The following is a 13,635-nucleotide window of genomic DNA, read 5'->3' on the forward strand; positions in this document are numbered from 1 at the left end:
TACATATGCAAAATTGGTTCTGGCATAACCTAGACTAACTTAAATATACGATTAAGTTGTCATTTTTTATAACTCTTATGGAACTCTGATTCCTAACTAAGGCTAGTAGGTTTAAATTTCTACTAGACACTACAGACATTTCTATTTATATCAACAAGACAAAAACTGGTGATCCCATTTGTACAAATTAAAAGGATAACAAAAACAAACACCCAAACATAAATCATGAATTTTCAATGGTGATTTTATACTGTTTGTAGCGTGTTAATCACGTTGAAGTGTAGATATACCTTTCCGTTTAATAATAATGATGACACTGTGTAAAATAACTATTTACATTATTTACAATTCTGACATCTTGACGTGTGGTACGATATTAGTCGGGTCATGTCAGATTTGTTATACGAAAGGCCTTTAAGTGTTGGTAAACTTTCGACTTGTTACAAATTTCAGAAACTTGAGGAAAAGTGGATTCGGAAATTCATTGTATTATTCAAGGTTTTATGTTGGAATTGAAGCTCAAACGCTTACATTATGTTTTCGATCTTTCAAATCAAAGATGGCTCCTAGATCTATCCGTGCATTTAACACGGAGAAACTGCAAAGCATTTATAATATTTTGATATGAGCGTCACTGATGAGTCTTATGTAGACGAAACGCGCGCCTGGCGTACTAAATTATAATCCTGGTACCTTTGATAACTTTTTAAACCACTGGATCGATGCCACTGCTGGTGGGCGTTTCGTCCCCGAGGGTATCACCAGCCCAGTAGTCAGCACTTCGGTGATGACATGAATATCAATTATGTGGTCATTTGTATAAATTTCCCGTTTACAAAAGCTTTGAATTTTTTAAAACACTAAGGATTTTCTTATCCCAGGCATAGATTACCTTAGTCGTATTTGGCACAACTTTTTGGAATTTTGGATCCTCAAAGCTCTTCAACTTTGTACTTGTTTGGCTTTGTAATATTTTGACATGAGCGTCACTGATGAGTCTTATGTAGACGAAACGCACGTCTGACGTACTCAATTATAATCCTGGTACCTTTGATAACTTTTTATATGTACCATACTTTGAAGAATAAGGTAGCTATATATAGCTACCATTTGAATTTTAGGAAAAGGGTGGGGGGATGAAAAGTTTTGTCCTGCATTGTTTTAGTAATCTCTGTCATTTTTATTGAAAAGTGTCTCATCCTTCCTCTTTTTATTTACTCTGAAAACTCCAATTTTGCCTTTTTTTCAAATTTTATCTTATAATGCAAACTGTCCAACTGGGTGGATAATTTTTGAACAATTTCCTGTAGGCTACAAAAATGAAATTGGATATGCGAAATTTTCAAAATACACATTCGTATTACTATATATATGTTCACCAACTGATCGATAAAGTCTATTGAAACTCCCATGGATAAAGATCGAAAAAATAAACTTTATGGGAAATTTTAAGTTTGTCAATCATTCAGGTAAGTTGTTTTATACCTCACACAAAACCCGTGAAGGTAAGAATTAAAGTATTATCGGTGTATTGGGGTAGCATTAAAATTGAAATGTATTACAACGGAACGGGTAATTAATCTATGGTTCAGACGAGCACCACAGGTATTCAGATGTACCCGACGTACCCTATTAATTCGTATGGGAAAATATGAAATATGCGCATCACCTAACAAGGTTGTTTAGTTTTTTTTATGTTTTATTATCGGTTCAAGGTATTAAAACTTTTTAAATGTTATGCATAAATCAGTAACTTTAGAAAGGTTATTTTTACATTGTTCGTCTGTTACTTATATGATTTGAACTTTCTTTTAAAATTCATTCACAACATATTGAAAGAAAGATATATCAAATTCAAGGAGGATGTTGGAATGCACAACCGCATGCAAATGACTTTTCATCTTCAACGGGTAATATATGATATTATACAAACATTTGCCTGCAATAAAACAGTTTTTATTTTTTATTTAAGAGATACAATCGGAGACATTAAATAAAACGAGAAATTATAATAAAAAAAAAAAAAAATTTTAAGGTTAAAAATATTTATAAGAGGAGGCGAAATTTATATTTCAAAATACTGTTTTTTTTTATATTCATCATTAGAAAGTATCAATCACGAATTGATCAGCATAGCGGACGATGACATTTTCATAAATATTTTTGTATATTTGTATATTAATTATTTTTTTTTGGGGGGGGGGGGGCAAATTCAATTCTTTTAATATCTAAAAACCTTGTTCTGGTTAAATTTCATACGTATAACTAAAAATTAATTTGGTATTGCCTTTTCCTTTTTACATGTATTAGAGGCTTTACATGTTAAAAGTTTACTGATAGCGTATAGTTAATAGACTCTTAATATTACAATATTGGGTCTTTTCACAGGTGCAATATTTGATTGAATATTGCTAAATTAATGTGCGATGAGTAATTATAACTCCGACAACTTGGCATGTAAATATTATTACTCTCATTTCATTCTTTTATCTGATGTTTTTACTTTCTTTTCATGTTGTGATATCGATCAAAATTCATGTTTAATTATAAGGACAATAAACTTTAAAGAATTTCAAAAATAACATTGCAATTGTTTTTACAACATAAAAAAAGTTTTAAACAAAATGTATAACGTTTGTCGATTTTTGTTTGATTCTCATGTTATGTTTCAACTTTCTTTTGACAGGTGGAAAATATCTTAGAGATAATTATACAGTTCTAAAACGAGATTATGTAACGCACATAGCAGAAAACGAAATAAGTGTTTACATGCACCTGATACTTCAAACGTGTGTCAGTGTGTATACACGACTTCAAGCTGGGAATTTAAACGAAAGCCGCACATAACATTGAATGGCAAAGGATTTAAAAGCATGAAGTCCCTAAGTCATTTATTTCATACAAAACCGTCGATTTGGAATAACTATGAATATATTTAAAATTTAAGTGAAAAATTCCTTCATTCATTATTCGAAACTACACCTTGGATTTATACAAGTAAAAATGAAATTCCTTCCCGTGTTTTGTGCGTTTGTGTCTGTGCAGGCGAGTTTTTATGACTATAAATACGGCGACGGCTACGTCAGTGACGGTGAAAAACCGACGGCATGGCAAGGGACGTTACTGAGTGGACGAATGAGTCAGCCGAAATGTATAGATATTCCGAAGAATTTAACATTATGTCAAAATATTGGATACGACCAAATGAGGCTCCCGAATTTACTAGACCATGATTCCATTAATGAGGTTATTCAACAATCTAGGTCATGGATATCGCTATTAGGAGTGCATTGTCATCCCGATACCAAATTATTTTTATGTTCCCTGTTTTCTCCAGTATGTTTGGAGAGAGATAGGGAAATTTATCCTTGTCGGTCATTATGTGAAAGTGTCCGCGATGGTTGTGAGACTATAATGAAAGCTTATTCATATAAATGGCCGGATATGGTACGGTGTGACAAATTTCCGGACGATACGGAAATGTGTATTCCCGGCCAATCAACGGTGATGCCCACAAGTAGGTATAACAAACGTACGTACTTTTCTTGCTTTATTTGTATGTTATGTCTTTTTTGCTTATATTTTCTCTTCCCAATCCGAATAACTTTCACTAAGTAACACTCAATGAAAATATACAGATAGTCCTTTTTTATATTTAGGGACATATCTTGAATCATGAGGATAATCCACTGAAAAAAAAACATTTAAATAATTAGAGAGATATGGTCTTAATTACTGCGAATTTTAAGTTTCACGCTGTTTTATATTACTCTAACGATTATAATACAACAAATCTTATATAATTTTTAACATTGTGTATTAACATTAGTTCATATGTTTAGATAATCAAATAAAAGTAAAACTGTTTTTTTTTCTCAAATGTTTATGTCAATTTTCAACGGCCCATCGTCCTGTATATGCATGAAATACTTGCCACTGGACGGGGATTTACTGTATCTCGAAATCTATTAAAATACAAAAAATATAATGTAAAAATTAATTCTTTATTAAGACCCGTCTTGAAATGCATCAAATACTTCCCACTGGACTGTGCAGTATCTCGATTTCTCGGATGCAAACAGGCTATGTAAACACATTACTTTGTGAAAAGAAGATTTCTAAAATGTCTCAAATAATATTGCAAACAAAATAATTTATCACGATAGATTTGAGTACAGGTATTTAATCCGTTTAAGATTAAAGGGTTTACAAATGCTATGTTCAAAGTAAGAATTTTGCTTTCAAAATAAAATGAAAAAAAGAAAAAAAAGGAAATAGATTCATTTACAAAGTTAATTTTTGGATACCTCGTCTGGACCAGTTAATATCGGAAATGTTCATTTCGAAAAGAAGAGAAAAGGAAATCACATGCATGATTGAGGTTCTGGGAGGGGGGGGGGGGTACAGAATAGAGCATAACAGACAAGTACTACAGAAAAAAATGACAAAAAAAATAAAGAAAAAAGGGGTTCTTAGATGTAAAGAATATTAAAATGTGATTAAAAAAATTGAAGAATTCAGAGTTAAAGGATCCCCTTCCAGTCCCTCAAGATCCATGTGTGAATTCCTCAACACAAAAATCGAAACGAGAGTCTTTGCGTCTAATTTTTATTCCTAATTTGCCCTTTTTCAACTGCTTGAGAAACTACATGTGTATATCATAACCGAAGGTCTTAAAACCAAAATGTTATCCTTTAAAATATAATACATCTTATCATTTCAATGATCTTGTTGACGTTGAATGCTGTTTTGTTCAGTACAAAGTTTTGTAACTGACCAGTATTCTAAAGTAAGTAACCTTTTGCGTTTCTTGCTGTTATATAGTATAAATGTTTGGCTGTTAAGCTTGCTCTTTGCCTTTTGCAGACAAACACTAACTATGCTTAGCGGTTTCACGCAGCTCAAAAGCCGCTATTAATGAGCAAAAGAAGACATGCTTTGCGTAGTGATCTTTTCAAAGAAGAACAATTGTTGTCAGAAACACTTTTCTGCTTTATATGTGTCTTGCATGAACAGAGATTCACACATATGACATTACTGATATATTAAGTCTTTATATTTGTTAGTATATATAAGTGAACAATCCAGTGAACAAAACACATATATTATGTATTTACATATACATTTGATTTTGACCTAGTGGACTATGTAGATATGTTTACCTACAATGAAAATTACCCCGTCAAACTGAAATTAAGATCGGAACCCGCGAGGTGTATTCGACTATGCTCTTTTCCAATCCGGACACCCTGGTTCTCTCTATCTATAAAAACTATTCGCCATGATATAGCAAAGGTTTTTGAAAGTGGCGTTAAACACCGCACACAAAAAAGTTTGTTATTCCAATTGCACTCCAAATTCATCATCGTTCTGGGTCGGTCCACCTGGCTGAACTTGCATATTAGACTATTGTTATTTTGCTCTTATCCTGAATACCTAGCATATATTTGCATCTGGACGTTAAGTAAAACTGAATCAATCAATTATACAAACATTTGCAAATGTGATACATCAATAAGCATGTGAATAATACAGCCATGCAGATAACTACTGGATTCGTGCGCAGACTTTAGCTAATTTCGAGGACCTTAATTTAAATTCGAAGGTATATAAGAATGAAAAATACTGCTTTCTTGATCCTTTTCTCGTCTGGGAGTGGGACACTTGTAGAGGTACTCATCGTGTATGTACTGACGTATAAATACACGTCAGATTAAAACGGGTGTTGAATACCAGGACTGGTTTGCGAAAAATCCCTTTTTGTATGAGCCCGAACGTAGTGCTATGAAGGTTTAATATATTTTCTTAATCATGTTAATAATCTTTATCAATTTCTCGGGCAATCACATCATCAGCTGCCCTGTACGAACCTACATCATCGATTTCGTGTCGTCCTAAGTGTGTGTGAAATATTTGCCACTGGATATTTTTCTGATTTTTAGTTATTATCGAATGATGAGAAAACACGGTTTTGCACTCTATGGGGACCTTTTGAAAAACTTTTTTACATTAAAAAATAGAAAGCCATCAATTTTAGTTAACGAAGAAAATGAAATGAACTAGGACGACCTCACTCAGTTTATTTTCTTGAATTGTTATCATTTCTCATTCAAATCACGTCATCAGTTTCGTATTTTGTTCTGTGGCGAGATTTTAAACGAAGATAATATTCAAATGTGCAACCGAGAATTTGATAAATAAAAATGATTGCATTCACAGATGTTTTATAGATAATGTTAACAAAATGGTTTATAAGTGTAGCGAGAAATTTGAGTATATTTTTGAATAATTATATTGGTGATTTATTTAAAACTATTTATTTTGTAGCCAATTATTGCATTCCAAAAGTTGTTTTTTTTAACAATTGTCAGTGAAATCCATTAATTTTGTATACTTACTGACATTAAATGTAAATAAGTAATGCACAATTATTTTAAAAAGGTGAAACTTGAACAAAATAGATTATGCAATATCCATTACTTGGAATGTAGACATGAAACTGATTCTTGTAAGATGGGCTTTAACTGCTATATATATATATACAAGTTTGCAAAACTTTAAATTTTTCGTAAAAATAAGGATTTTCTTATCCCAGGAATAGATTACCTTAGCCGTATTTGGCACAATTTTTTGAAATTTTGGTTACTCAATGCTCCTCAACTTTGTACTTGTTTGGCTTTATAACTATTTAGATCTGATCGTCACTGATGAGTCTTATGAAGACGAAACGTGCGTCTGGCGTATCAAACTATAATCCTGGTACCTTTGATAACTATTTAGTTGTGAATCGATTAATATTTAAAGATGCGAAAATATTACAATCAAGCCTCACTCGACCCCTCAAGAAAAATGAAAATAAATAACCAGCATTGTTTTTTTTTAAATTGTTTCAGCATCTTTGAATATTAACTCTTATGTTTTAACCGACCACTTTTGTGCACATATCAAGCCAATTTTATAGTGACAATTTTGTTTTCCCTTCAAAATCAGAATATTCGACAGTTAAGAGAAAAACAAACCCCGCCTCACAAGTAATCAGAATTTTTTTTGTAGAGAAATAGTGGACATGATTAGGAAATTCTCCCTGTCGGATTTTTCTTTCATTAATTGTTACGCTCTTTTCACTTTCGAAGTGAAGTGGCAGATCTAGGGATTGGGGTGAGGTGGTGGTCAGAGGTTATAAGCACTATTTTTGACGGTCAATGCATTTAAATTGGGACATATAGTTTGACCCCACTTTTATCCTGGGTTGGGAACCCCTTTTAAAAATGACTGGATCCGCCCCTGCCTAAATTATCAAAATTCATTGAAAATGAGAAAAAAAAGATGTTCAGAGCATTAGGAAGTATATATGTAGTACACACTAAAGGGGGCACCGTCAAAAACATAATTTAACACATCGATGGAGATATTGAAATATCGATCATATCTTCTTTAAGTTTACAATTACAGAATAAAATTTGAATTGATGTTACATGTATAATATAAATGTAAGATGGTGTTACTACTGCTAGAAACGCGTTAAGTAAAATCCTACTTCGCAATTTAAGTCTAGTTATAATATTGTTTTGTTTTATCATATATACGCTCTGTTTATGAGGTTAACTGGATAATACTAAAGATAAAAGAAACTTTTCTGTAATTGCCTTTATATAAAATTGCAAAAAAGATGAATATTCAGCTAAATCTATCATATTTCAAGATAAATATATATCTTTTTTTCTATAATTAATTTAAATTGTATTTCCTTACAATTGGAAATTACGTAATTTGTATTTTTTATATATTTTGCAGCACAAAACATGTGTTCGGCCTGTAACCAAATTAATACATTCGAGAGCCTCATTCACAACTATTGTCGTTCTACTGTTGGTAAGTTTTGCATGCTACAAGATACCAGATAGCAATTCCAGCATATAATCACTGTACAGATTGAAATAGCCCAGGCCTACGAAGCGCTTCTAGATTTGTGTTCACCAGGAACTCGGACAAGTTTGAAATTTCAAAGATGTTGTATACAATACACATATACATGTATGGGATGCATTCACAGAGAAATGATAATTGCATTACAACTACATGTAAACTGATCAAACAAATAAACACACCACCTGTCTGTGAATCTTTACTCCTTTTCTATGCATAAGTATAAGTACATGTCTTTGGAATTAATTTTTTTAAATTAAGTCCTAAATCATTTGCTATAGGATTTTAAAATAAAAATGAAGAGAACAAACAAATCCTTTTATCCTGCAATTAACAGGAATGCAAATCATGAATTTTTAGCTTTATTTGTACAATCTCCTGCATGTTATCCCACTTCCGTGATGAGCAAGGCGTTGTATGCATATTTCTGTTTCCTAACCAGTTAATTTTGTGGTCCTCTTCACGATCTGCATTTCAGCTATGTCGATAATTATTATAATTATTATAATTATAATAAAAAAAAATTGAGGGGGGTTGGGGGGGGGGGATTGGGTTCATACAAATAAATAAATTATATATTTTCCGACATCATACATATATTGTATATTTATAGCACACGTTATGCTTATTTAAAACAGCTGAACGAAGTGAAAATATAAGAAAATGAGATATGATTGCTAATGAGACAACTCAGACCACAATGACGTAAAAGTCACCGTACAGCCTTCAGCAATGATATAAACCCTTACTGTAACTTCATTCTTCTTTTTATTTTTGTCTCAGAAACGATTATATGTTTTTGGCGATAATGCATCTTGGTATTGTATATACTTTTAAACTTGCTTCACTGTCTCCAAATTTTTTAATATTTTTCAATTGTTGAGAAGTCTTTGCCTCTTCGGTTAATTCTGAAAATAATATATCATGTCGTTGTTATATTCCGTTCACTAAGATGTCTATAGGAGCGGTCGATGACATCCAATCGGAACGGGGTTGAATTATTCGGGTTATTTACCTTGCACAAAAAAAATAATGTTGGTTGTGTGTTCTTTTGGGTATTGAGTACTGTCACTATGATAATAAAAACATAACCCCGAAAGTAACAGAAAAAAAACACCAGCAGATGAAGTTGTTATCTAATTGCCAATGTATAAAACAGGCACACGAAACATTACTTATTTATTTACAAAACAAAAGGTGAACATTATAACTAAAACGCGATGTTTATGATTTTGCATGAAATAATTCCTCATATTCCAATTTCAAAGGTATAAATTGTTTCCAATACTCATCAACAAGTTGTCTATAGGCTATTTAGCTCTTCTGGCCTTAAAACGTTAGTTTTCTTGATTGAATTGTTTTACATTTGTCATTTCGGGACCTTTTATTGCTGCCTATGCGGTGTCATACTATGGGCTTTGTCCACTGTTGAAGGTCGTACGATGACCTATAGTTGTTTAATTATTTGTCATTTTGGTTAATTGTGGAGAGTTCATTGGAAATCTACGGAAGCCAGTTAGTATCAGGGTGGAGTTTCATTTTTAAGTCGTTAAACGACTTAGCTATGTCGGGATAACGACTTAGCATATTTATCTTGTTATAACAACTTAGCTAACTTGTTTAAACGACTTAGCTAAACTGTTAAACAAGTTAGCTTACTCGTTTAAACAACTTAGCTAACTCGTTAAAACGAATTTGCTTACTTGTTATAACAACTTAAACTATAAGTTTATTTATACCTTCTATTAAGATATTGTTTTCGTGAATCATTTCTCTATTTCTTTTTATCATTTCAGTAATTAAAGTAAAACTGAAGAAAGCAAGTATGAGAAAGGGTAATCTTGTAGTGTACATTAAAAAGAAGAAGAAAATGATAAAAGGAAGTTTATCAAAAAAAGAAAAGCGGAAGTTAACCCCCATCATAGAAGATGGCGCATCGTGCGATTGTGAATATTTAAGTGCAAATAGTACTTCCAAAAAGAGTTTTATTATAATGGGAAATATGACCGATGAAGGAGAACTTTCACTTGTATTCATGTCAACTTGGGAAAGAAACAAGGGTTTCCGAAGAGCTATTCGAATGATGAAAAGGGGCGTATCATGTGACAGTGACATCATAGCAATATCAGATGGCTCGAAAACAGACAATTCGTCTGGTGGTGGTAAGACAAAAGGAAAAGATAAAAAAAAGAAAGGAAAAGGAAAAGGACGGAAACGTAAAAATAAAGGACGAAAAAATAAGAAAAACAAAAAGAAAGGAAAGAAGAATAAAAACAAAAAAAGTAAAAAAGACAATAATGTTGCTAATCCTTGATCTCAGTGTGTGCTTAGAAATGATGACTGTCTTTCAATTGAATTTGCATCCTCCAGAGTCAGGAGTTCAAGTCTACGATTGCATCCTCGCAACCTCTCGTTGTAACATCGGCAGATTCCGCAGGGCAACGGAATCACCCGATATTTCCCGATTGCCCCACAACGGGAAACATTTACGTCCTGAGTTGTTTGCATAAATACTTGTACAGCGATTATCTAAAATCAAAAGAACAGCTTGACGAGGGGTCGATCTTGGCCTCTGAACCCCTAATTTTGGAGGATGGATTGGTCGTTAATCTGTGATAGGTTCGAAGAGATGTACATGCATTCACTTATAAACATGTTTATCTTTGCAATGTCATGAATGGGAAGCATCCGTTTTGACACATCTAACGGATATTTTTGTTCTGTGTGTTGTTTAAACGTTAAACACATGTTTTATTTGTTAATCTGAAACTTTATTTTCCATGACATGTTGTTTATATATATTTTGGTATTAATTGTCGTATATAAATATGAAATCAATGTAAATAATCTCTAATCAACTTCGACGTATGGATATATAATGTGTTTAATATGTTTCAATCATATGTGCTTATTTTGTGTTTAGCCACATGTTTAAGGTTTGACGCACTGTTTAATGATATACCTGTAATTTGAATTGTGAAAAATAGGGCGAATGAACTCGATTATCTAGGTTTTTACAATGTTAGTTCACAAAAAACAAAACTGTTGATAGAAGACATTTACCATTTAACATAGAGAGAGGATATGTCCGCGTTATTTAGGCAATTCAGTCAGCTTCCAGGAAAGTTCCTTTAACAAGAGAAAATTTAAAAGACACAACAAACTTTATTTTTGAGAGCTGTTATAGTCTTTATTTAAGAAAAACAAATAATAGATAGTTGTTTTCACACGATGAAATACATGCGGACTAATTCACTAGGTTGGAATTTTGAGACTAAAATTACACTTTATTGAAATTTTATTATTGAATTTTTAAAAAGAAATATAAAACTAATAATCTCACCACAAACTTAAGTTATTGTGTATGAAATACATTATTGTCCTATTAACCATAATGCATCATTTGTCGCGATTTTACGCGCTTCGTTACCACCAGGAATTTTTAATATGTGGCATTTTTCATATATTATTCTTTTAAGACAGAGGTTTGATTCATAAAATGTGAAGTCTAGACCTTTCTTCCGATTAAATTTCTACGTTTCTTATTATCTGAAAACGCTGGTGATATTTCAATTAGTGAGAGCATTTGGGGTTATAATGAGCCAAACGTAACTAACAAATTGGCAATCAGTGTAATCTGGTACCTTGTACTGGTTGCAACATTTGTGATGGTAATTTGATTTCACGCCCGGTAATCAAAGAAATAAATGAATTTTCCATTTGCTTGATGTAGGTAACATAGGAATTAATGCACCGAAAGGAACTGTATATAATTGGTTCTTTGTCGATTTAACATGTCAGTTAGGTATTCCATAGATCAAACACGATTATTATAAATTTATAAGAAACTAATTAGCCTTTTTATCAATAAAGTTTTGGATACGAATGATGTTATTTACTTTAATGAGAGACAACTTTGCAACTGCGGAACAGAACACACAACATATCTCCTGATCCTAATTCCGAATCCCGAGGAGTACAATTCGGGAAAAGTAAAGCCTGGATTTGATTCCCAGCGACGACTTTTCTCCACAAGAATCTGATATAAATTTTATTTTCCCATCGTTTGCGGTCTCGTGACACTAGGGATTCTGAGCCTTAGGGCCACGTTCGGATCAGGATTTCCTGTGTGTTATATATGTATATCATACTTTTTTTTTCCTCAATGCGATATACAGGACCTTATTTGATGTCGATAGAATGACAAAGAGGAGTGAAAAATGACAAGGCCATGGCTAAAAAAGAAAAAGACAACTAGACAAACAATAGTACACAATAAAATTGAGAATGGAAATGGGGAATGTGTCAAAGAGACAACAACCCGACCAAATAAAAAACAACAGCAGAGGGTCACCAACAGGTCTTCAATGTAGCGAGAAATTCTCGCACCCGGAGGCGTCCTTCAGCTGGCCCCTAAACAAATATATACTAGTCCAGTGATAATGAACGCCATACTAATTTCCAAATTGTACACAAGAAACTAAAATTAAAATAATACAAGACTAACAAAGGCCAGAGGCTCCTGACTTGGGACAGGCGCAAAAATGCGGCGGGGTTAAACATGTTTGTGAGATCTCAACCCTCCCCCTATACCTCTAACCAATGTAGAAAAGTAAACGCATAACAATACGCACATTAAAATTCAGTTCAAAAGAAGTCCGAGTCTGATGTCAGAAGATGTAACCAAAGAAAATAAACAAAATGACAATAATACATGAATAACAACAGACTACTAGCAGTTAACTGACATGCCAGCTCCAGACTTCAATTAAACTGACTGAAAGATTATGATTTCATCATATGAACATCAGGCACAATCCTTCCCGTTAGGGGTTTAGTATCATACCATCATAACATATATGAGAAGAACATAACCCGTGTCATGCCAACAACTGTTTTTAGAATAAATGTGTTTAGTTCCGATGCAAAGACCTTATCAGTGACTCAATATTAACGCCAAAATATGCAATCTTTAATGACTTGACAACAGTATCGTAGTTATATCCCTTCTTAATAAGTCTATTCAAAGGTTTTGTAAGTTTCTGAGGTAAATACTGACACCTTTGTGCTTTATAAAGAATATTTCCATAAAAAAATTGGATGTGAAATACCTGAACGTATTAGAAGTCTGCATGTTGAGCTATATTTACGAAGGATGTCTTTATACCGATGATAAAATTTAGTAAATGTTTTGACTAGTTTGTGATATCGAAAACCCTGGTGTAATAATTTTTCAGTAATACATAAATTTCTCTCATTAAAATCTAAAACATTGTTACATACACGAGCGAATCGTACAAGTTGAGATATATAAACACCGTAAGATGGTGACAAGGGAACGTCACCATCTAAAAACGGATAATTAACGATAGGAAATGAAAAATCATCCCTTTTATCATAAATTTTAGTATTCAGCTTTCCATTAGTGATATAGATATCAAGATCGAGAAAAGGGCAGTGGTCATTGTTAGTATTAGCTTTATTTAAAGTAAGTTCAACAGGATAAATTTCATTAATATACATACTGAAGTCGTCATTATTGAGAGCCAAAATATCATCCAAATATCTAAAAGTATTATTAAATTTGTTTATCAGATGTACATGTTGTTTCGATGGGTCTTTGCTTATTTTTGTCATAAATTGTAACTCATAACAATACAAAAACAGGTCCGCAATAAGTGGTGCACAGTTAGTCCCCATTGGAATTCC

At 32.6% G+C, this 13,635-nt stretch overlaps 1 protein-coding gene across 5 annotated transcripts; it reads left to right on the plus strand.

Moving 5' to 3' along the window:
• The first annotated feature begins 1,340 nt into the window (after positions 1 to 1,340).
• Positions 1,341 to 11,812, plus strand: LOC139482092 (secreted frizzled-related protein 5-like). 5 transcript variants are annotated; one of them, XM_071265755.1, is made up of 4 exons: positions 1,341 to 1,469; positions 2,687 to 3,517; positions 7,795 to 7,872; positions 9,723 to 11,812. In XM_071265755.1, exons 2-4 carry the CDS (start codon positions 3,004 to 3,006, stop codon positions 10,238 to 10,240), a joined length of 1,110 nt encoding a protein of 369 aa, XP_071121856.1. In that variant the 5' UTR covers positions 1,341 to 1,469; positions 2,687 to 3,003; the 3' UTR covers positions 10,241 to 11,812. The 5 variants fall into 5 exon arrangements, with proteins under 5 accessions (XP_071121856.1, XP_071121852.1, XP_071121855.1 ...); XM_071265751.1 differs by lacking the exon at positions 1,341 to 1,469 and adding an exon at positions 1,743 to 1,910 and having other exon boundaries at positions 2,687 to 3,532; XM_071265754.1 differs by lacking the exon at positions 1,341 to 1,469 and adding an exon at positions 1,789 to 1,910.
• The last annotated feature ends 1,823 nt before the right edge of the window (positions 11,813 to 13,635 follow it).

Source organism: Mytilus edulis, chromosome 7 (assembly GCF_963676685.1).
Source record: "Mytilus edulis chromosome 7, xbMytEdul2.2, whole genome shotgun sequence".
NCBI classification, from domain to species: domain Eukaryota; kingdom Metazoa; phylum Mollusca; class Bivalvia; order Mytilida; family Mytilidae; genus Mytilus; species Mytilus edulis.